At 40.6% G+C, this 25,917-nt stretch overlaps 1 protein-coding gene across 1 annotated transcript; it reads right to left on the bottom strand.

Annotated features, from left to right (window-relative positions):
- Positions 1-6,396: 6,396 nt before the first annotated feature.
- Positions 6,397-7,982, bottom strand: IER5 (immediate early response 5). Its single transcript, XM_070939268.1, has one exon. The coding sequence runs from the start codon at positions 7,785-7,787 to the stop codon at positions 6,960-6,962; it is 828 nt and encodes a 275-aa protein (XP_070795369.1). The 5' UTR covers positions 7,788-7,982; the 3' UTR covers positions 6,397-6,959.
- Positions 7,983-25,917: the final 17,935 nt, after the last annotated feature.

Genomic DNA, 25,917 nt, shown 5'->3' with positions numbered 1-25,917 from the left:
GCAAAGTGACAATATGCTAGCATTCCAACTTGATGTCCTTCAAATGTATTAGCCCACAAAACAGACTGCCTGGGACTTTCATTCTTTGGAAGGGTTTAAACAAAGGCTGGGTGGCAATCTGTTGGGGTTTTGCATTCCTCCAAGGTCCCTTCCACCATTTACATTTTATGATTCTAGAAACATCTGTTATCCTCAACCAGTACTGTGCCTGGATGATATCAGGCTGGGGAACTCCCATTTATAACATGTCAAGTACAGCGTACATTAACCCTGATGCAGGCGCATGTAGCACACTGTACATTTCTGCAGAAGGGTATTTCTTTCCCTCTCATTGCTACATACCACTACAAAGCTCTTGTGCCAAGCTAGCTGAAACCCCAAAGAGAAGCAACTATACTGCAAAATAGAGCTACGCCCCAAAATTTTATTGTCAGATCAGATTTAATCTCTTTCTTTAGAATGGCCAAAGAACCAAATTGAATCCTGTCCAGACAACCACTGACTCCCCATCTCACCAGTCATTCTGAAAGTGGCAGCAACTTAGCATTTAACCACGGCCATAGATATGGCCACCACCTTAACCCATCCACAGCTTTACTGTCATTCTGATACCCTTAGTGGATAGCCTGCTCTTTTTCAGTAAACTGCAGAAAGATTGCATTAAGGAATGCAGGCCCCTGAATTTTTTTTTCTCTTCAAGAGACTCACAAAATTCCAGGCTGCTGAGATAAGCCAGAGATTTATATAGATAATGTTTGTATTTTCCCAAGCTGGTCATCCAAGGTCATGTCTTTCCCAATAATTGTCTCTAAACACAGCTTAACTACATTAATTCCTTGCTAATTTTCTAGCTTTGAGCTGTGGGGAAATTTGTGGGAGGGGAATGTTTATTCATAACAGCTCTTTAGAGATACACTGCTTCTGAACATGGAAGTTCTGCCTGTGTAAATTTGATACAGGGAAACTTTTTTCTTAAGGTAGGCTGTTGATTCATGGAGGGAGGGAGGTAGAAGGCCACGGCAAAAGCAAACCAAGAACCATTGGACCACTTATGAAAAATCTATGGTTCCCCTCCATGCCAGTTTCTCCACTTGAAAACTCAAAAAGCATTGCAGTGTCTCCCACAATAACAGTATAACATGGGGAGTCTTCCCTTGTTCACACATAAAAGGAAGACTGCTCAGTTACCAGGGCCCTTGATGACTATATGGACACATCCATGGGTTTTTCTTGGTAACAGAGCCAGTTTGGTCTAGTGGTTAGGGCATCAGGCTAGAAAGCTGGAGATCATGAGTTCACACATCGCCTTAGCCATAAAAGCCAGCTGGGTGACTTTGGGCCAGTCACTCATTCCCAACCCAATCCACTTCACAAAATAGGAAGAGGAAGATATGTTGGATGTTTGCTACCTTGGGCTGATTTTAAAAATAAAGATGGGCTATAAGTAAACAAACAAACAGCATGGAAACAATTTGCTTCTGTCATCTTTAGGGATATTTGCAGCTACTCATTTGAGTTTGTAAACAGGTATGTCTTACTGGATTCCCAAGCACTAACCAGGATCTGCCCCTGTTTAGCACTCACCTGATCACAGGTCTGTGCATAGTACACTTATTTTGTTCCTCAAAAGTATTTTTAATCTATCTCTGCATTAGGCATTCAGGTCTTTTTGTAGTGAATAAGTAAGGTCTAGTTCAAAGATTTGAAACTCTTTAAGTAGAAGCTGTCGTCAATTTTCTTGATATCAGAGATACTTAGGGTACTTCCAGGCACAAAACCGCCATAGTAGAGAAGCTGAAATGGAAGAAATCACTCAGTCCAAGCTATTTTAGCCTTCAGTCACAAACTTTCTTAAAGAAATATAGGCAGGGGCCTTTTAATATGAGGACATTTTTCTTAGTCTAACAGCACTCTTATTTCTCAGAAAAGTAGGCTTGCTGTAATTAACCTGGAAGACAGTCATAATTTATTATTGTCATTTTAATTTTACCCACTCTAAGAGACTTTCTTTGTTCAGTTGCAATTCTGTTGATTTACTTCTCATGTGGAAGTAGTTTCTAGGTCATATTGTAATTAAAGATTCCTTTGCTGCTCTCCTTATACTTTATTCATAACAACCCAACTTTGATCTTAATCCAAATCAGTAACTTTTAAACCAGGGGTGTCCTACCTTGGGAACGTTAAGACCTGTGGACTTCAACTCCCAGAATTCCCCAGCCAGACATACTGGAAGACATTCTGGAAGTAGAAGTTGACAAGTCTTAAAGTTGCCAAGATTGGACACCCCTGGTTTAGATGAAAACTATAGGTCACAGCATTCCCACCCATAACCAGGGATATTTTGGTGGTGGTGTCCAACATAACTGGAAGATAGCAGATTAGGAAATCCTTCTCTGCCTTACAAAAAGAAATGTTTTATTCCACAGTTGAAGGGAAATGTTCAAATCAAAGATAATCTTCATCCAGGTGTTTTCTAAGCATATTGTATTATAGATCATCCGCAACCAGCAGAATCATGAATCTGGGAGTGACAACTAAGGTAGCCATTTGTCATAGGCAGATGAAGATAAAACTGAAAGCAGTTTGGGGGGCAAAGGAGGGTTGAAATGCTCCCAGTTCGGACTGGATCACCCGATCCGGTAGTGATGGAGGCAGGTGGTTCGGAGAACCGATAGCAAAAATCCCTGCCCCACCCCCCCATGCCCAGCTGAGCCACACAATCATCAGAGGCTTTTTTTTTTACTTTTAAAAGCATTTTTTCTACAACCTCTTCGGCCCAAAAAATGCTTTTAAAAGTAAAAAAAAAGCCTCTGATGATCGCGTGGCTCAGCTGGGATTGTCAAAGGTTTTTAAAAGAAAAAAACCCTTTTTTTCTTTTAAATGCCTCTGACGATCAGGCAACTCAGCTGGGATCATCAGAGCCTTTTGAAAGTATTTTTTTTACAACCTCTTCGCTGAAAAGGTTGTAGAAAAAAATAGTTTTAAAAGTTTTAAAAAATTGGCCACACCCACAGTCACATTACCCCCCCCAAGCCACGCCCACAGAACCAGTAGTAACAAATTTTAGATTTCACCACTGGGGCAAAGTCTAATATTAGCATTATTAGTGCCGTTTAGCTTTAACAATTTACATCCCCAGATTCCAGCACACAGACATACAAATCAGAAAGTCAATTATAGCAAGAATAGCTAAACCTATTTTGGTGGAATGACATTTACTCTTAGCAATTGGGTGGACCCTTTTATTTCCTCAGTATCCTTGGTCATTTCCATAGAAGAGACTCCACCTTTCCCATAGTTGTTAGCCTCTTTTTTCCCATATTCACAGTTGAATATGAAACCTGGCTGAGAATTCTTACTATAGCAGCTTAGCTCACTTCTCATTGAGGTGATTAACTAATATTCTACTACAGATGGGACCCTGCATGAAGTTCCAGATCTCAACATTTTTAACTAGGCAATAAGGCATTCCTGAGAAATCCAGCTAATCTCTCCTACACCACTATTAAATAAGACAATAACACAAAAGCAGAACATTAGAAGCAAACCATTGTACTGCAAACCATTTTCTTTTCTCTTCCTAAAACAAGAATGGGACTAAAGATGTCCCGAGATGTAAATTACCTACAAGTGTCCTTTCATTCAATCCTCCCTGTTTCAAAGCTAGTAAAATGGCAAATGGTCACATTAAAACATCTTGCATTTACCTAATTATGCACGTTTTTTTAAAGTAAACCTCCACAATATCAAACTCTTAGTACAGCTTTCCCCATACAGGTGCTGCCCAGATGTTTTGGATTACAAACTCAATTCCCAGCCAATCTGTCTATTAGCATGGTGGAATAAAATTATTTCTGGACATGATCTGGGATCCCGCGTGGTTTCCATGATATTCTTCCTTTAACCGAAGCAGCAACCATCCAACTTTTCTTTCTTTCCTGCTGTTAGGGAAGAGTGTAAGCAAATCACTAGCTCAATTTATAAGAGAAAACATTTTGCTTCTATTAAATTACTCCTCCTTTCCATTAAGATATTTCATCAATAGATTGCTAGAATGAAAAATACGCAATACCACTTTCTTTTTCTACCTAACACCAAAGGCAGCAATTAAAGATACATAGCAGTTTACTTATAACTTTTTGTTCTATACAGATAGAAATTATTTTACAAACATGACATAAACAGCCAGCTACACATACTCAATATTGTAAGGCAGGGGTGGGTTCCACTTACCTTTGCTACCAATGGGAGCTCGCGCACGGCGCTTCTGCGCATGCACAGAGCGTCCGTGATGACATCTGGGTGGAGCCTCCTGCCACTGTTACTACTGGTTCACAAGATCCGGACTGAACCGGTAGCAACCCACCACTAAGGCTTGAAATTTCTTCTGTTCTTATGGTTGCCACTCATTTTTCAATCTAATTGCACCTTTAATGGTGGTCTGGCATATAAAGATGCAGAAAAGGGAAGCTTGGGAAGGAAAATAGCAAAGCTAAAATGTTATTTTGTAATTAATGTCTAGTTTCAGGTTAGAAGCTATGAAGAGGGGAAAGCAAAATTATACAGGGCTAACTTACCTTAACTGTCAGTCAAAATTATTACTCTCTCTCAAATCTGAGTTAGTTTCAATGGCACATATTACATTGAAATAAGTGAGTCTTGGGCCATGGCTAACTTAAAACCCTATTAGTCTCTGCATTTTTTCATCATCATTTTTACTGAAAGTTTTTACTTTATTTGTTTATAGAAAAAAACAAATACAAACTAAATTCAGATAGAGAATGAGTGCAAAGAAAAAGTATATAAAGAAGTGGCTTCCGATCTTCATCACAACTATAAACGAATTTGAAAATTCTTTACTCCCCCCATAAGACAAATCATTCTTGCCTTAATTCATCCCTTATTTCTATATAGTTCCATAAATCACCAACTTTTCAGTCAGTCTCAGCAAAAAGTCAATAAATGGTTAGTCTACACTTCTACTCATCTCTCCAGTCCCTGTGCCCAACTATAGTAAAACATAAGTGTTTTTACAGACTTTTTAGGCAGTTGTTGAATTGTCTTTTTTTGTGACCTTAGATGTTAAGGGGTCAAGGAAACACAGCCAAGAATAACCTACATCTGACATAACTTCAAAGTTGCAATGGCAATGTGACACTGTGTTAGTCTAGGCCACCATTTCAGGTGGAGGTTCACATGAAAAGATATTTCCCTCAGATATATTTCTGCTCAAAAGAAAAATGCTAGAAAGCATGCCTAATTTTCTAAGAGTTCTGCTTTTATTCTTTGTAATAAATATTAAATAAATAAAAATGGAATGTTCCTGAGGTACTTCCAAACTAGTCAGTTTGCCTATTTTTTCTATAAAGCAAGCCTACTCAAAACAAACACTCATTTCAAGGTACATGGTTCAGGGAAGTATAAAACTTTCCTAAGATGTGAGAACGGATTTCCTTTGGAATTTATGTCACTGAGGAAGCTTAGGAGGTAGTTTTACAAGCTTCAAATCCCTCAAGCAGAGATGAAGATTAGTTTGAACAGTATTCACCTTTCAGCTTACAGACAAGACAAAGCTTCTTCATTAGCCACATTTAGGATGATGCTGACAGCCTGCCCTGTGCCTGGTCAAAAGAGCTGTTCTAAGTTTGCAACTCTCAGACAGGCTTCCTCAGGTATCCTAAGTGGGAGATACTTATGCTTTCCTTTGAGTAAAGCTGTCCATGGTACCAACCTGGCCTTCATCCATGTTATGCCACAGATCAAGAAAGGGTAGCCATTCTCTTGATATAAGTGAGAAACTGGCACTGATTAAAACAGCAATCCCATAAGGGACTTTTGAGCAGTGGATGGGGAATTCTGGGAATTGAAGTCCACATATTTTCAGGCTGCCAGGATTGCAAAACATTACTTTGGAATACTAGACTCTTCATGGACAGAGGTATCCAAAATAGCTTCTAATCAAAGTCAGATATAATTCCATCACATGAGGTGATCACTTGCATGTAATGAAGGCTTACCAGCAAAGAAATTTATCACATTACACTGATGTAGGCAATTCAGTCAGTTTCAATTATGGCTCCTGAAACATAATTCACATGTTAAGTTTTCCCTTTGTCAGATTTGCAAAATGGGTAAGTCAAGGACTATCCTTTTCCAACTCCCATCCTAAATTATCCTTTATCCTAGATTGCCCTTTCCTAGCTTGATGCTCTCTCCTGATACATGGGTGTCATCAATCCAATCAGCACGGAGAAATATATTCTACACATCTGCTCCCAATCCTTGCCCAACTCCCCATCCCAGAAATTACAGGAACACGTGTAATGTTAACAATGTCAAAATATTTTAATACGTGTCACACACGCAGTTACATTTTCATACAAAACACAACCAGAGAAAAGAGCTTACTGTACAAAACATCCATTAAGACCCACTTTTCCTTCAAGGGCCTTTATATAACAAAGACCAGGAGCAATAAAAGTCCCAGAGAACTCCAAACCATAGATTTGTTAACACATCTCAGCAGCACCCATCATCAACACAGCCTTATAGCAGGGTGAGAAAGCTCTCCCCTTGGGTCCCAAATGTCGTTTGAAGACTTTATGAACTCACAGAACATGCTCGGCGTGGTAGGATAACAAGAGGTCTACTCTAACCTTCCCAAAAGCTTGGAGGTGGAGAGAAGAAAGGGGGAAAAGGGAATTTCTGAGCAGGTGGAAACGAGCTGGAATACTTTCATGCAGAATGAGACACTAGCCACCAAGGGCATCCAGAAAAGAAGTGTGAAGGGCAGCTGGGGTTGCTCTGATTGAGTCCCATCACCAAACACAGCTTCTCCTTAAGGAGGACATGTCCCCCATTCCTATCAGACGGGGCCCTAGCTGCCTACTCCCTCCAGCGTCTGAATCAAAGCTGTCCCATATTGTGTCACTGGGATCAGTTGGGGAGGAAGGAAAAGTTCAGAAAGCCACAATCGCCGTACTCCAAGGGTTGAGGTTTCGTAGCACCGATTCGTCGCAACAGATTTGCCCGGGCTCTGCCTCAGCCCCTCTTGCCTCCTCCTCGTTCTCTTGCCGCCTTCCCCGCTGATTGCTGCCCTCCCTCTCGCCCCCGCAGGACTTTTTGCTGAGTAGTCCCGAGAAACTGGAGCCGAAGATGCTGATGAGATTGGCCACATTGCCCGTCTCCATGTCCTCTTCTTTCTCCTCCTCTTCCTCCCTGCGGACCTTTTTCAGCGGAGAGCTGCCGGGAGACGTTTCCTCGGTCCCGCCATCGGGATGCAGAGCAGCGTTCCGCTTTCTGGAGCAGTCGAGGGCAGGAGCAGCCTCGGCCGGCCGTTTGCCAGCCTCGCTCACGAAAGAGGTGGAGCAGCAGCAGTCGCAGCAGCAGCAGCAGCGTGGCAACCGCTGAACTTCCCAGTCCGACGGCGATGGGAGTTTCCGGCACCACGGAGAAGTCCGGGGATCAGACGGCAACATCGCCCGGGCCGGCGGCAGAAAGGCGCGAGGAGGAGGAGGAGGAGAGAAGAAAGGCAGCGGCGGGCGTCCTCCTTCCTCCCCACCATCTCGGAGAGGATTCAGCGCAGCGGCTGCCGGCGAGGGAGCAGCAGCGAGAGGAGGCGAAGGGGAGCAGTCGAGTTCACTCAGGTAGGCTTGCCGGGCGCTGCGCAGGACAAGCGACACGAGAAGATTTTTGTGCAATTTCACGCCGCCGCGTTGACCTCGCGCGCTGTACATCTTGCCTAGCGAGATGCTGACGATACGGTGAGCTTCCAGCTTGCACTCCATGCCGCCTTTCTGCCGGTGCGTGGTAGGCAACTTCACGGGGAATCGCCGCCGGCGGACACCCACTTCGACGGAGAGGCGAAGCAAAGCCTCCCCCGAAAATACGTTGTGCTCTTGCACCCGCACGAAACTCGGCGGTGTTTCTTGTTTTTAAAAATTAGCCGGAGCAAATCACGGCAACATCGCGACGCAGAATCAACCCGCCTGCATTCCACCGCCGCCGAATGCAAGCCTGTTCGGGACGCGCGCTTTTTATATCACCCCTCTGCGTTCCGACCAATCAGAAGCCCCGGCCGTACCCGCCGCGCTTGAATCGTCTCTCCGCCAACCCCAGCGTGCCTTTTTGCGCGCGCCTATCCCCGACCTTCGGCCAATGAGGAAGGTTGCAAGGAAAAGGTTCCAGCGCCGTCTGGCTGCTTTTAAAAGAGCAACGCTGAAACCCTCGTGGGTTCTTGAGAGACGTTGCGGTTCGCTTCTGTAGGGAATTGTGACGAAACCGGGGGTTTAGCTGGACACGAGGGTTCCGACCTTTATTTTGGCGACAAAGACAAAAATATTCGTAAATCCCGCGGCCGTCACTTTTAAGAGTTATTTAATTAAGATTTCATGCATTGATTTGCACGGTTTTTTTTTCCAATTAGGCATAAACACACTGAACGTGATCCAGAGTTTGTTTACCAATAAAGCGGCATGGACGGACAGTTTAGGACAAAACTGTAATAATTGCAGAATGATTACTGAAGAGTCTGCCACGAAGCTAGCAAAATATTCCTTTATTTTAAATACGCAGCGCTGCTTACTTCTTTTTCTTGTTAGTCCAACCGTCAACGGCTTTCCTCGTCTCCCAGGTTTTCGCTCTAAAGCCGCCAATATGGAAATGGCAAGTTAACCCTTTACTCTCACTGTAACACAAAAATAATAATTCCTTTCCACAGAAATTATTCAGAAGAATAATAGTGGTTTCGCATCATTCTAGGAAGAGCTTATTCAAAAAGCTTTGAGCAGATTTTGTTACCTAGTTAGGGTAACGAAGCGTCTGCAAGAAAATAAGCTCAGAGAGCACCAAGAACCTCTCATTTGTAATAATTGGACAAGCAAAATATGAATAATAAAGTTGGTTATATTTAACAATACATTCTCAATAAATCTACTAAAGAGTCAAGAATATTTGGAAATCAATACATTCCTGGTTGCTTCACTTGTTTTTGCTTGATTTCTTTTTGGATTGCCTCACTTAAGCTTGTGGGTGGAGGAGGAGGTTCTAGAATGTTTGTCTGGAACCTAAGTAGCAGAGAGCATTGGATGACCATTTTCTCTCTAATGCTATTCTAATTTCTATGGAGCCTCCAAAGCAGATTTGGATCACTTTGTGATGATAATATAGATAGTCTTCGAATTACAACAGTTCAGTGACTGTTCGAAGTTACAACGGCACTGAAGAAAGTGACTTATGACCATTTTTCACACTTAATGATTCTTGCAGCATCTCCATGGTCACATGAACAAAATTCAGATACTTGGCAACTGACTCGTGACAGTTGCAGTGTCCTGGGATCATGCAATGGCCTTTTGTGACCTCCTGACAAGCAAAGTCAATGGGGAAGCCAGATTCACCTAATAACCATGTTACTAACTCAACAACTGCAGTGATTCACTTAACAACTCTGGCAAGAAAGGTCGTAAAATGGGGCAAAATTGATTTAACAAATGTCTCATTTAGCAACAGAAATTTTGGGCCCAATTGTGGTCATAAGTCAAGGACTACCTGTACTGTGCCCAGCTTTTTCTATTACATTTAGGAAAAGGCTGCATACTCCTAGATAGTTTCTGAATGCAGTTATAAGGGGTGGATCTGTAGGATATTAGTTCCAAGAACGAAGAAATCAGAGCTTTAACTTGTCCTTGATTGCAATCTTCTTTAAAGGAGTAAAAATGGAGTTTGGAGTTTATTGTCCCTAAAAAACCAAGTGCCATAATGATAAAGAACACACTTTACTAGGTTCAGCTGAATCACCAGGACAAGAGTAACTTAACTCTTTTTTAAAAATTAAAAACTTTTTATTAAAAAAAAATAGCTTAGCTCAAGGATCCCAGACAGTGATAACATCATGCCTCTATTATTATCGTGTATATTGCATGATGCTAGCCTTATATTTGGTCTGCAAAGCATAGTTACTGCAAAATGCAGCAGCAATACTGAGGCAATATGGTAAAACTGAATTTCATATCAATTTTGTACATTGTCTAGGGAAGCACTTCATGATCAAATTATACACACATATTCAAACAAGTTTGATAAACTTTCCCTGTTTCAATAATAAAGCAAACAATTTGCCAATGACTTAATGGACTTTACACCCAAACTTCCTCACAAAAGCCAGATCTTAATCTATTTTTAAAAAGTGGTTTTAAGCAGAATTTCTGCTTTTATCTGGAGGTATGTTTCAATGAAATCATATAACTAATTTTTTTCTTATTAAATATTCCAATGCCATTTATAAAGTGCAGCCTAACTGCTTGCTGTCCAGATAATTCATTGCAAAAACCTATATGTATTTACCCAGAGGTTCAGTGTCAATTAAATCCAAATATGTGAGCATCGAATTACACTCTAAATGGGGTTAGTATTTGTCTTGCTGACCAATACCACATTTCCTTACACATCTTGTTTTTTTAGTCACAACATTGATTTATTTTTCTAGTCAGATTATTTCTGATTTGACAAACGTACATAAACAACAGTAATGAAGCTACAGTAGTGAAGTAGTGATTTGAAAATAAGAACATAACTGAAGTCACTTCTGAGAAGAAATGCCACCTTAAGTTATTTATAAAAATAATAAAGATTCATTTTAAAGCTTCCATTTAAATCCCTTCACCCACACTCAGAAGAATAATCATAAAAGGATACCAGGCTAGAAAGCAGGAAACTATAAATTCTAGTAATGAAAGCTAGCTGGGTGACTAGGCAGTCACTCTCAGTTCAATCCACCTCACAGGGTTGTTGTGGGGAAAACGAGGAGGAGGAAGGAGTATTAAGTGTGTTCACTACTTTAAGTTACTTATAAAAATAATAAGAATGGGATAAAAATCTAATAAATTTCATTGGATTCATGAACCTGACATTAGAGAAGGAAGTAGAGCATTGCAATGTTGATCGATTAGCAAGGATTGTTTCTCCATAACTTGTTGGTACAGATGTCTGCATTCTGAATAGTTCAAAATAAACATAAGCCATGAGAAATATTTATTTTAAGGTGCAGTACTTCTTTTCCCAAACCAGATTCTGGATTCTTTGCATTAAACAGGGCATAGACCCTTTCTCACGAAAGCATGGAAATAACCCATCATGATATTTTCTACTGAATAAAAAACAAAACCAATTCACTAAGAAAACTGAATAGAGATTTCTTTGTCAATATAGCAGTTTATAAGATAAATAAACTTAATGGGAAAATTTAATGACAGAATGTGTTGTATTACATCAAATGTATTCAGGCTGTGTTTTTATATGTACTGTATGTATCTTAAAAAACCATAGTAGTAATCAAGAAACAAATACAATAAAAATGGCAAAAAGGAAACAGGTAACATTGAAAAGACAGAAATGCCCCTATATTGGTTCATTGTTTTCTTTGAAGCAATTGTAAATGGGAAAATGTTAAAAATTGATTGATGGAACAAGATCCCAGCTTGAATTTGATCTACACATAATCAGGGAAGACAGATAGATTGCATCCTAAAATAAAAGAGGAAAGTTGTTGGACCTAATGTTGTTGGAGAATGAGTAACATAGCCTATCTTGTGCCTAGAGATAGCAAATATTTCTTTCTTCAAAAATTGGGGAGGGAAGGAAATGCTTGGGAGTTGTAGAATACTCAATTTGGGTCCATAATGGGGAAGATTCTACAAGAGGTAGATCTGTAAGCATAGGGGAGGGAATGCAGTTATTACGAGAAATAATCAATTTGAAAAGAACAATTCTTGCCAAATTAATATTTCTAAATAAATAGTATGAAAGCTATTTGCCTAATTTATTTTATATTATAAATCACATATGTTGATTTTAGCAAACATGTAGGTACCCTGATTTGCAAAATAATTAAATCCAGTAGGTTGATTTGCATGTCTAGGTGAGTTTAGATCTGATTGGAAATTTATGCTCCACTCATGAAAGTGGAGTGATATGTCACAGGGTTTGGTTGTGGGCCCAGTATGCTTCAATATTTTTATCAGTGACTTGGATGAAGAGCTGTAGGCAATGTTTATCAGATCAGCAGATGAAATGAACCTGAAGGGTACCAAATATTCTAGAAAACAAAAGCATAATTTGAAGTAGCATTGACAGATTTAGAAAAATAAGCTAAAAATAACAGATAAATATAAATGTTCTTCATTCAGGTAAAGGAAATAAAAGGCTCAGATATAGCCTGAGTATAACTGATTTGATAATAGTATATGGGGAAAAGAATTTTGGAACTGTAGTTGATCACAACCAAAATATAAATTAGCAATAACGCACCTGCCAAAAAGGACATGCAATTTCAAACTGTATCGCTATAACTAAAAGAGTTCAAATCATTGGAAGGAATATTTCATTTAATTCTATAGTGGTCAGAGTGCATCACAAGTGATGTGTCCAGTAAGGAGCTCCATATTATAATAAAGATTCAGACATACTTGAATAAGTGCAAAGAATGACAAGATGTTTAGGGGACTGAAAACGTTTTGCAAGAAGACAGTGAGCTAAGTTGTTAACTTTAGCTTTGAGAAAAAATGGCTCTCACAAGGCCTATGATAGCTCTTTCCAAGTACCTGAAAGAATATGATACAGATGGTGGTCAACATCTGTTCTCTTTCATTCCATTATGCAGGACTCAGAATAATGGTCTTTAAGTTATAGAAGATGGATGTTGGTTGAATATTAGGAACGCTTCTAATTAGCACCAAGAACAGTTAAACAGTGGGTCCAATTACTAAAAAGAGAGGTGAGTTCACTGATTATGTTCAAATAGAGAATAGAAAAACATCTGTCAGGGATACTTTAATTTGGATTCCAGTATGCACCAGGGGTTAGGCAAAAAGGCCCAATTACTATGTTCTTCCAGCTTTGCTATTCTTTTCTTCTCAATAAATATGCCTAAGAATGCATTACAATACAGAAAAAAAAATGTTAATAGTGGAATCCAAAAGTCAAAAACAAAGCAAAAAATGCAAAAAGTCAGTGACATCATACAATGTTTAAGTTTAAGCAATAAACCCTGTAGAAAGGCTTAGCTGCTTTAAGGAGTTACATCCAGGTAGTCCCGCAGTCCCCAAATATGTAAGTTTCTGCTTCTTGTTCATCCCGTCATTGTAACAATCAGCCTTGTTTTCTAAGACTAAGGGACAATAGGCAAACGATTGTGACGTATGCCAATGCGGCACCTTTCAGATGCGTTAAAACTGAAATTCCCTCTGGAAGGAAGTATGTTAAATATCTGACAGACATTAAGTGCTCTGAATAGCCAAGGTTGGAGAAAGCAATAAAAAGAGAAGATAAATATTGCAGAAAACAGGCAATGACATTACCCTTTTAAGAAGACAAATGTTTTTGTTCTAGATCCCTCTCCTCTCCCCTGTGATTTCATCCTCCTCCTTCCTCCTCCCCTCCCCTTCCCAGACTGATGTAATTCTTTAGTAAATTTCAAACAGAGGCAGTCAGTCACATGGCTGCTTGTGAGGCCAACATTAGGTAGCTGCACTGCCTTCCTGCTTTCTTGCCCCTGTGTGAGAGCGATAACCTGCTTTGATTTCCACGGTGTGCAAGAAAGGGTTGTGGTTGCAGGCACACATGTGCCAGTGTTGCTCTTACACAGCGGCTATGATTGGTTGTGGACTGTTTATGTCTCTGTACCACGATTGGTTAGGATGGCTTACCACACACAGACCCAGAGGGGAATGTTGGAGACGAGTTACCAGGCTGTTAATGTCATATTCTTCTCTTCCTGGTTGCTTTTTTTTAATTCTATGGTCTCTCTGGATTTCTGTATTTTGCCATAAAAATGGCTCCCACCCATCGCCGTTGCTCAGGTGGGGGTCACAGAGGGACATGACATGGGTGTAAGAAAGGATGTACGTGTGTGCTAATCTGGCTGGTCTGGAAAGATTTGACAACAATAAACAACAGTCTTTCTCTCCAGCAGCTCATTCCGAAGACAACTCCTTGGCAGAGTGGGGAAGGCAAATCAAAGCTGACTTAAGGGGTGGCTTTTTTATGTATTCATTTTTCAATTCCATTTGATTTTTAGGGGGTGACTGCAGAACAGGTGATGATGGAAAAGGGAAAACCTTTTCACAGATGGGCTACACCAAATCTGCAGAGAGCCATTCCCTGCTAGGAAGAGAAAACAGACAGCCTTGCAAAAAACCAGGGAACAGGAAACAGCTTGTGAAAGTCATTTACAATTGTCAAAGATGTGCCTGTTGCCCATGAATGATTTGTTGTTCTGAATTTATATTTATCTGACACTGGGAAAGTCCTGAGTGTAACTATTAGGGAGTTGATATGGCTTAGTAGGACTGTGCAGGATCATATCTTGGCTACTCAATAGCCAATGTTCATGGATAAAGCCTGTGGATTAAAGCAAATGGGTGGATGCACACTATAATTCAAAATGGCCAGTTATAATCAGCAATCTGTGGAGTGCTTTATATACAAAGCTTCCACAATCATGTACTTATACTGTTAGGACTAGGTTCAAATTTCCACACTGATGAAGCCCAACAACATACTGCTCCATCTACTTACAAATCAAACCTACAGGTTTACGAAGGTCAGATCTCTGAATTAAGGTAGTTGCTTTGGCCATGTAGCTCTCTTGGCAACAATACATAAATGATTTCACATAAAGTGTAAGTATAAATAACTTTATTGTCATTGTACATGTATACACAGTATACTCATACAATGAAATTCACTTAACACCCAAAGACCAGGTCCAACACACATAACAATCCCCAAACACACTCCCACCCACCACAATTCTCCACCCCTAAATCACCCAAACATCTACACAACAGATCAAGTAATACTGTCCAACAGGTCACTGATGGTGGTCCTTTAGTTCATTGTTGAGTGCAATTATAGCTCTGGGATAAAAACTATTCAGACAATGTGTGGTCCGAGTTTTAATTGTTCTATATCTTCTGCCAGAAGGCAACAGTCCTTCTGGGGTATCTTTTCAATTTCCCTGTGTAGTTTATAATGTTGATATTTCTTAGTAATCTCTCTCTTTCACAGGTCCTTTTACCTATACTCAATTTAGTGGGCTCAGGTTTGGCCATGTCCTGGGCAGTCTGCTCTCTCATACTCTTCAAATTAGACCCTAATTCAGCTTGTTGAGATCAACCAAAGTTGGCCAAGTGCTGCTATAAAGATAAAAAGAGTGATTATAAGAGTCTTATAAGAATAAATTTTAAGTAGCTCTCCCAATGAGAGTGAGAGGAGAGAGGAGGACCATCACTGACCAAAATAGTTTAGAATTCTAAGATATTGCATGGAACTTCCTTAATCTAAATTGGCCCTTCTCAAATATTTCTCCCTTTGCAGACATACAGGCACATATCTGTCTTGTGGGAAAGTCCCAGTTATCAGCAGTGCTCTGCCTACAGTTTATAAAGCAGCTTTGGGATGGATAAGATGCAGCTCCATTGTATCCAGACTTCTTGAATGTGGTTGGATGATCTTTGGTGGGCCCAAGGGTATTCTGGGGTTTAGATGTCCTCATACTCATTTGTCTGAATTTTGAGCCTTTGTGTTGTGGCTACCAATGCCAACATCTAGGAAAAGCTTGTTTATGCACAGGACAAAGCCCTATTACATCAAAGATAGTTGGCTGGATTTATGAATGTACAGGATGATTTGGGATGGCCCAATGGTTGGACAGCTCAGCTACAGTACTTCATCTATACAGACAACAAAATAATATGATCTTCAAGATACAGTGTGAAACTCATTGTTAATTTAAGTTGCTTTTAAAAATGGATTAAACTAGTTTGGATTTGCCAATAGTTATTTTGCATGGATGATTGTCAGATTTACATGGGCAGGGGTGGGATTTAGCCAGTTTGGACCAGTTCGGGCGAACCAGATGTTAATTTTAATGTGGTTCACCAAACTGGTGGTTGCAAGGACTGGCTGACCCTGCCCACCCTACCCCTCCCAGGAGTCTCCACGGGGCCCATTTTGGATGCCAGGTAAGTGCAGTGCCCACACGGAGGCTCTGGGTGGGCAAAAAATGAGCCTCCTGGAGGTTCTGGAAGTCCAGAAACAAGCCTGTTTCCAGCCTCTGGAGGGCCTCCGGAGTTCAGGGAAGGCTGTTTTTACCCTCCCAGAGGCTCAAGGAACACCTCCAGAGCCTGGGGAGGGTGAAAAATAGGTCTTCTGGAAGTCCGGAAATGGGCCTGTTTCCGGCCTCCAGAGGGCCTCCGTAGCCCAGAGGAGGCTGTTTTCACCCTCCCAGAGGCTCAAGGAACACCTCCAGAGCCTGGGGAGGGCAAAAAATGGGCCTACCGGAAGTCCAGAAACTGGCCTGTTTCCGGCCTACGGAGCCTGGGGAGGGCGAAAACGACCCCCTCATGTCCACCATGGCCATACCCATCCAGCAACCAGGCAGAGAACCAGTTGCTAAAATTTTTGAATCCCACCCCTGTTTACATGTATTCTTAAATCTGTTTCACCTTGTTTCTACCTCAAGCTTCAAAGTTTCATTTAAAAAAAAAAGATACTTAAATTCTGCATTAAAATACAAAACACATAGGACATATTTTATCCTAAAATAAACATTTTTATGAGGGTGATCCTTAAACATGAATTTTTGTATGCCATTTTGCATTCTCTTCCATATATTAGTCAAGGAAACATAAATCAGATCAATCTACTTAGCAATGAGTCCTAAATGAATTATTGAAATTCTACACTCATAATAGCAACATGGAAAGTATTCTTTTATTGTTTACTAAAGCTGAGAGCAACATCAGTTCTTGCTTTTTTGCATTTTTCAGAGGCTTCTTCTTGGCTGCTGTCGATGGCAGAATATTATACTAGAGCACCTAACAGTTGAGCAGAATGAAATTTTATGTCTGCAGGGGTTCATTCTTGCACTAAGATATCATGTTCTATCAGGACTAGACCTACAACAGCAATATTGTATCCAAGGAGTGTCAGTGATGTATTGATGTCCACAAGGCCCAGAACAAAATCTTCTTATAAATCTTCTCTCAAGGCTTGCACCACAGGTTTTATGGTTATTTGGTCAGTGGTTTTGAAGTTTCAATTTATTGATGTTGCTGAAAAAATAGATCCTTCACTTCTCTCTATAAAAGCCATTAGAACCAACCAGAAATTAAATATGTCTTAAAATCAGCATGAACTGCATAACACCACAATGTTAGTAGTCTAGATATATTGGATTTCAGTTCCTATAATTGCTGTCCTGCAGTCTTGTGGTTATTAAAAAATAAACCATGATTTATTGTATTTGTTTTTGATATGTTGAGCTTATATAGATCAAAATTTTGAGAATTTGGAATCTTAACAAAGGGGATCCATCACCAAATGATTCTCTTAGGAGCTGACTTCACAAATTCACTGTTGCAAATCCCAAAAGCTGCATTCACTTCTCTGAGCCCATGATTCTTTTTCCTCTTACATGTAGAGCACACAAGTCTTATTCAGAAACATTGCTGGTAGTTGAAATCCATGTCAGTCTGAGGCACTTCAGTCTATCTAAAAAAATAATAATGAATCCTTAGTTTCTATGAGACAGATAGGTAGGAAGTGTTTAGAAGCACATGGCCTAATCCTGATTTATTAACTTCCATATTCTGCAACTGGCATAGTATAGTATAGTTTATTGAATAGCTCGAAGGCCTTTTCAAACAAAACAGAAAAGAAAAAGGGAAAAAGGGAAAACGGTTAGAAAAATAGCAATCTAAAAATGTATGATAGATGACGTTAAAATTTTACAATATCAATTTTCAATAGCTAAGTTGCCAAGACTAGATAACCCAAATAGGATAGCTCCTCTCTAACTGAGCTCATCTTCCTTACAATCGATAAAATGTTTTTTGATATAACTGGCTCATATTGCTGTCATTCTTTTAAGATATCGAGTGATCGCTCTTACCAGGGGAGGAGAGTCAGCCCTCAACAGAAATGCTAGTTTTTGGCTTATATTCCAGTGGGGAAATTTATTTATAATTGGGGACAGATATTTTTTTCTTACTTCTTGATAGAGACTACATTCGAATATTATATGTGCCGTGTCCTCCACGACGTTTACCCCACATATGCATATTCTTTTATCATACGGGATTTTCCGATAACGGCCGAATCTAACGTTTGTATCTAGAAGTTCGAATCTAAACTTAACAAATAACTGTCTCTCCACTGATGGCATTTCTAAATGTAAATACTTTACCAGAGTGAAAGTTGTTTTAACTGCTGTCAGCAGTTTAAAGGAATGATTAGTTGAAAGGGTTGCCATGTCCATTTGCCCATGTATATCTTTAATCCGTTGTTTAACTTGGTTCAGTGTGTCACACAACGGGAACCCCACGCCATATCGGTTCAATATTTCTGACAGCCGGGTTAGCCAGGAATACCTTTGAGGATTTGAAATCTGCTGTTCCTCTAGACATATTTTGGGGAGTCTGCTGGCATCCATCTGGGTCATTTTTAGCCAGTAGGCTACCGCCCTAGTGATTGTATAGGTGTACAGTGAGAAATGTCCCAATTCAGCTCTGACGGCTGCAGCTGAAGTGGAATTGTTTACCCCAAGCATCCTCCTTAACAAATTATTTTGAGTTCTCTCTAATATGGGGGCCTCTGTAAGACCCCAAATTTCAGCACCATAGAGCATGATCGGGACAAGTTTAGCCTGAAAGACTTTACGAAGAGGTAAAATGGAGGTTGGTTGGATTCGTTTACTTAATTTGGATACAAGGCTTGCTCATGCTCTGACCTTTTGAGAAAGGTATTGATGGTGCGGAGTCCAACCTCCTGCACTGGAAAAAACAATTCCAAGATAAGTATATTGGGTAACTTGCTCAATTTTTGTGTCATTAATCTGCCAATTGTGCCTTTTATTCTTATTGCCAAAGACTAAAACTTTTGATTTAGCTACATTTATAGTCAAGTGGTTTGCAGTACAGTAACGTGTGAGCTTGTCAAGAAGTCTCTTCATTCCTATTTGGGTTCTAGAAAACAACACTAAGTCATCGGCATACATTAATACGTTAATAAATCTAGAGCCTATTTGGGGGCTGTGCGTCAGAAGATCATCCAGCTGTGCTGGGATATCATTTATATAAAGGTTAAAAAGAGTAGGGCCCAGCAGGCAGCCCTGCCTCACTCCTCTAGTTGTCGGTATGCTGTTTGTTGAGGCCCCATTTGCTGCATATCTGACTCTAATTGCCGTATTAGTATAGAGAATCCTGATCAACAAAATAAGTCTGAGGTCCATCCCCATAACTTGTAGTTTCCTCCACAAGTGGTTCCTATCTATAGAATCAAAAGCAGCAGTAAGGTCAATAAAGGCGGTATACAGCTTTTTCCCCTGGGTCTTGTATTTATTAGTTAAGTGGGAAAGGACAAACAATTGTCTATGGTAGACCTACCTGATCTAAAACCTGCCTGCTCATTTGCCAGAATTTCCTTATCCAAGCACCAGTCCTCTATTTTATTTAGGAGATGTTTCGTATACATTTTTGAAATTATATTAAGAAGACTGATGGGTCGGTAGTTGGATGGGGCAGCTCTGTCACCTTTCTTAAAAATTGGAAAAACTATAGCTAACCTCCACCCCTCAGGGATTATCCCTACTTTATCGATATAAGTAAACAGTGCTACCAGCACCGGTACCCAAAAATCAATGTTGGACCTAAAGAGTTCAGGAGGCAACAAGTCCTCTCCAGGGGCCTTCCCGGCTTTTAAGGATTGAATTATATGCTTAACTTCGGTAGGGGTAACTGGTGTCCATTCCGGACATTTCCTTAATTCTTGCTGGAGGATATCCAATTGCAAGACATTTGTTGTATTGTTACCATCAAATAAAGCAAGATAGTGCTTCTCCCATTTTACTGCTGATATATCAGTGTCCATAAGTGGGGAACGTTGCTTTAATATACCGGCTATCTTATGCCAAAAGATCATAGGGAATTGGGATTTTGCTGCCATTTCTACCTCTTTCCACATCCTGGTGTTATAGCTACTTTTCTTGTTTTTCAGTAGGGATTTGTATGCTCTCCTGAGTTGAACCATATTTGAATAATCACCATCCTGTCTGGATCGGTTAACTTTCTTAACTGCGGCTCTTAGATTTGACCTCAAGTTATGGCAATCATCATCAAACCACTTTCTAGAGATCCCATCTACTTTTCTATCGTTCTGGATCATTAAGTTCCTAAGAGTAGAAGTTAGCTCTGTATAAGCTGGCATTGGGGTGTTGTCTCCGGGCTTAGATTGGGAGATTTCCCTTGCTAGGTGTCTGGCTTCGTCTGAGCCCAAATAAGTGGTGACAGATTTGACATCAAGTCTGTGCCAATATAGCCTTTTATAGTTATAAACCCGGGCGTTTGCTAAGGTGTCAATTTCCTCTCTTGAATGAGGCCTAACTTCTGAAGAGAGTGAAACCAGAGCCGTGATGGGAAAGTGGTCACTTTCCTCTCTAAATATAGCTCTTACTTCTGAAAAATGGTGTACTAAAGTAGAGGAAGTGCAGATATAATCGATAGAGGTTGAGGTTTTGTTGGACGAGAAAGTATAGGGATATATATAGCCATCACTCGAGCCACTAAGTACTTGCATATCATTCATAAACAGGAGGGAAATTAACCTCTGGGCATATTTATTGGTCCTCTTGTCCATTGAGGACCAAGTGAACTCATTATATAAGTAACCAGTTGGTACCAGGCCTCGGTTAGCATAGCTCTTCATTGAGGGACCTAGTCTTGCATTAGTATCTCCAGCTAATATAATTTTTGCTTGGGGAAAGCGTCCCTTTAAGGTAGCTAATACTGAATCTAATTCATCCCACAAATCCCTTCCTAAAAGGTGGAATGAAAATGGAGCGATATATACATTAATTAAGATTAAGTCCATCCCCCTGAATGTACATCTAATAGGCAGAATATATTGGAATTGAGGATCTAAAGAAATTTCTTCACCTTTCCATCCCATATCCCTTTTGACCAACGTGGTTAAGCCCCCAATTGCCCTCCCTCTTAAATTGACTTTGCCTGCCGGTTTATGCCATGAGGCAAAACCCGGTAAACTGATCTGTGGATCATTAGTAGTCAGCCAGGTTTCTTGAAGGAGGATGAGATGATGTGTTGAAATCAATTTTATAAAATCCATCTGGTTTGCAATGCCTTTCCAGCCCGCTATATTCCAGGACAGGAGGGAAAGGCTGGGGATATAAGATACCCTAGTTGTTGGCCATTTGTTGTTTAGTCAGTCACCCTGAGGCACTACTATTCTGCAACTGGCATAGTGACCCTGATGATGTCCTAATGTTATTAATATTAAAGTTTTCTCCATTTTGTCTCTTATAGTAATGAACTCTGGGTCTGCAAATAGAAGGGCAGAATTGGCATGAAAGGCACCCATCAGCAGAGTAGTATAATAATATGGGCAAGGTGAAATTTTTATCCCTATGCTGGGACAATTCTCTTTTTCCACAAAGGCAAAGAAAGTCTTTGCTGCCTAAAGAAACCTTGCAAAGAGGAGAGGCTGCCTCAGGGCTCAATGCAAAAAAATCTGTACAACCAGTTTTATTCAGCTGATAGAAGGTATTGCTTTGCAGGTCAAAAGCCTTCTAGCAAGCATCTTTGGTTGATCAAGTCTGATTGCATGAGCTTGTATGGACTCCCATGGTGCTTGTACATCTCTGAGAAGATGAAATAATTATTTCTGGCAATATGTCAACAACCAAGATCTTTCTTACCAAATCCTTTCTGTAATGGGGAAAAAAGTTTTAGAACCAGATCAGAGCAGTGAATACGATGCTCTTCTTGAACTGCTGCTGGGTTTTGTTGTCTCTCTCACAAATGAGAAGAATCCTATTGCTCTGCAGCTTTACAGTCTTGTCATCCCTTGAAAGCGTATTGCAGTAATGAGCAGAAGCCCAGACAGAGGAGACGGATTTTGGAAGATAAAGAGAGGAAGGAGGCGGACAGTCCCCCTCTCTTTCAACTTTTACTAGGGAGGAAAAAGCCTTAGTAACAGTTTCTCTACTGCTAACAACCTAGTCCTGGGTGACAGTGGAATACCTGAGGGAGACGACAGTGGGGCCCAAGCCTTGGGAATTCCGCTTCAATTCACATCAAAAGCAAATAGGTCAGGCAAAAATGTAACAAAAGAAGCTAACAGAATAGACAGTGCCCTGTAAAACAAAGGAAAGTCCAGCAATTTTTGACCATTTTTATTTGAAAAACAAAAAAGGCACGAAGACCATTTTTGTTTTATGTCTCAAAATGCAATGACAGTGTAGCCTCCTAGTAAAAGTAGGAACTTCATTCAGAAATCAGAGCTGCTTAATGGGAGTGTGAGCAGGGCAGGGTGGGGGTGGAAACACAGAAGAAAGTGAGTGAGAGGATCTTGGGAACTTCCCCTTGGTATGAACAAGAAACTGGGGCAGCCTTGATGCTGTATGGTGGAACTGCTCCCTGATGCAGGTTTAATGACTGAAAAATGCCTTTGATGTCAAGAGAGTGTATTCCGTGCATTGGTAAAAGACGGATATACAATCAAGACTGTATGCTGACCTCCTTGATAAATGAGAGTAACAACATCTAGCAAGATACATCCCACTGTGTAACAGTTTGGTCCTTATCCTTTTATTGATAACAGAGAGATTGTAATATTAATTTTAGCAGACTAGATGTATTTTGACGGTGGAAAAGAGCTATGAAGCCCTGAGGCAGATTGCATTGTGCCACTGGGTTGGAGTGGATTCAGTATGGAGATACAATTGGATAAAACAGATTTTTATAATTTCATAGGTAGAGCAGTTAATCTTCTTTTTCCCTGAAGTACATTTTATTTAGAGAGCCAGTCTGGTATAGTGGTTAAGGCGCCAGGCTAGAAACTAGGAGACTGTGAGTTCCAATCTTAAATACAAAATCAGCCAAGAAGGCATTGGTAAGCCACTTCTGAACTGTTGCGAAGAAAACTACAGGAATGAGCCATCACCAGAAGCCAAAAACTGACTCAAAAGTGTGTGTGTGCATATGCATGGAAGGAGGGAGAGAGAGAGAGAATTTGTATGGCTTACCACAAAGAATAAGCTGCAGTATCTTGATGGTATGAACTAGCTCTCATTATTGATAAGATGAATGTAGGAAATGGCTGTCTGATTCTGAATTGGAATTCTCCTCCCCCCACCCAGCTCTAAAGCAGCAATAGAGATGGTTCAGTTTAGAGGTCTCCTGGTCTTCATTTCTGTCTCAATGTCCAAGTAGCATTGGAATGCATTTGGCTAGCTATAATTTACCTGCTACCTCTCTGAGGTAAGTTGAACAGGCTAAAAGAAATCCATGTTTTGGTTCAATTAAGTTTCTGCACTGTTCTGGATGCTGCTTAAACTTAAACTTATATACCGCTTCACAGTGCTTTACAGCCACAGTGCTTTATTCTCTAAGCGGTTTACAGAGTCAGCATATTGCCCCCAACAATTTGGGTCCTCATTTTACCCACCTCGGAAGCAGGGGGGCTCCTGGGGGTTCGGCAGGGTTCGGGCAATCCTCTAGCCAAGGATCGCTGAGGTTCGGTGAACCCCCAAATGCCATCCCTGGCTGGCCATGCCCATCCCTCCCCTCCCAGGAGTCTCCACATGGCCTGTTCATCATTCCAGGTAAGTGCAGGGGCCATGTGGATGGTCTGGGAGGGCAAAAAACGGGCCTACTGGAGGTTCCGGAACTCTGGAAATGGGCCTGTTTCCGGCCTCCGGAGGGCCTCTGGCCTCCGGGGGAAGCAGTTTTCGCCCCCCCCAGAGGCTCAAGGAAAGCTTCTGGTGCCTGGGGAGAATGAAAAATGCCTTCCCCCGCCATGGTGCAGGTAGCCGACTAGGCCACACCCACCATGGCCATGCCACCTAGCAATGGAGCAGCGAACCCATTGCTAAAGGATCTGAAGCCCACCCCTTCTCGGAAGGATGGAAGGCTGAGTCAATCTTGAGCCTGGTGAGATTTGAACTGCCAAATTGCACTCAGCTGGCAGTCAGCACAAGTAGCCTGCAGTACTGCATTCTAACCACTGCACCACTGTGGCTCATATTGGCTAAGTTTGCATAATATTTTAAGTCAAAATATGTTGGAGTGTGTTGTGCAAGCTTGGCCATTGTAGTTTGTAAAGTAAAGTTTGTTTAATTGTATGAATCAGATGATTGTGATTTATTCAATAAACCATACTTAAATATACCATGGCTTTAGTCCATACAGGGATGTTGTCCTCCTAACCACAAAACTGGAAGAAGTGTTTTATTAAATGTGGAAAAGTGAGATATTAATGCAATAAATAATAACAACAACAATAACAACAGTTGTCAATAAGAAAGACAAAAAAGTCTGGATAGTGGATGTGGCAGTGCAGACAGCAGAATAGAAGAGAAAGAACTGGAGAAGATAAGAAACTACAAAGATCTACAACTAGAAACAGAATAATTGTGGCAAAGGCAAGCAACGGTAGTACCAATAGACGCCTTGGGTGCATTCCCACAACAACTTGAACACCATTGGCATTGTCAAATTCGACATCAGTCAATTGCAGAAAGCAGCTTTCCTTGGAACAGCTTTTATCCTGCAACGATATCTGTAACACCGTCAAACATCCAGATCTGCCTATCCCAGGTTCTTGGCAAGGACGCGATAGGTAGACAAAAATGCCAAAACCAGTCTGAACATCTGGCTGACTGTGCGATGATCAATCTTCATCATCATCATCTATTTTATTCATTAAACATGAAACTCAGTCAACTGGACATTTAAAAATGTGTTCCAAATACCATTGACTAGTGCTAATGGCTGATATGGGTTGCTGGCAGCGTCCTAAGTATCACCCAAGTATCTTCTTAAAATATACGATGTTCTGAGGTGCACAGTTTTTTGCAGTACCGCTGATGTTATTGCAGGAAGCTGCAATTTCTTGATGTATTTTATAAAATTCTTGGACATTGTACCAAGTGCCCTGATGACAATGGGTATCACTGTTGCATGTTAACATGCTATAATTATTATTATTTACTATATTCATTAAACATGAAACTCAGTCAACTGAACATTCAAAAATGCAATCATTATTATTATTATTATTATTATTATTATTATTATTATTATTATTATTATTTATTGGTTAATCTTTAGTGAGATTCACAGCCTTTGAGGCTGGTTAATAGCTCAGCAGCTCGAGTCCTAACCAAGGACCTAGGAACTGTTAAGGTATCGTCGGAGGATGTAAGCTGTTCCGAGTAAGGTGGTTTTTTGTAGAGTCAAAATGTTCAAGTCCGGCAAATTTAGAATTTCTAAATAGCGGGGTAGCCCTTTGGGTATTGCTCCAAGGGCTCCAATTACAATCGGGACAACACACAATTTCTTTTTCCACAGTCGCTCAACTTCAATTTGTAAGTCCCGGTACTTTGTGATTTTTTCTTGCTGCTTATCTTCAATTCGTGCATCACCAGGTATTGCAATGTCAATGAACCATACTTTTTTCTTTTCAACTATTGTTATGTCAGGTGTGTTGTGGACCAAGTGCCTGTCAGTCTGAATCCTAAAGTCCCACAAGATCTTGAGTTTCTCATTCTCTAAAACTTTCTCAACCTGATGTTCCCAGTGGTTTTTGCTGTACTCAAATCCAAACTTCTGGCACAATTTCCAGTGAATGATTTTAGCAACACGGTCATGGCGTTGTAGGTAGTCAGTTTGTGAAATTTTGCTGCACCCACTGATCAGGTGGTCAACTGTCTCTTCTTTTTCATTGCAGAGGCGGCATTTGCTGTTGGTGGTAACATGTTGAATTTTTGCCTTCATACAGTTTGTGGCTAGGGCTTGTTCTTGAGCTGCCAAAATAAAGCTTTCTGTTTCTTTTTTCAGT

The sequence above is a fragment of the Pituophis catenifer genome, unplaced genomic scaffold (genome assembly GCF_029215685.1).
Source record: "Pituophis catenifer annectens isolate HBS135680 unplaced genomic scaffold, rPitCat1.0.hap2 SCAF_3, whole genome shotgun sequence".
Lineage (NCBI taxonomy): Eukaryota > Metazoa > Chordata > Lepidosauria > Squamata > Colubridae > Pituophis > Pituophis catenifer.
This window is presented reverse-complemented; position numbering and strand designations above follow the sequence as displayed.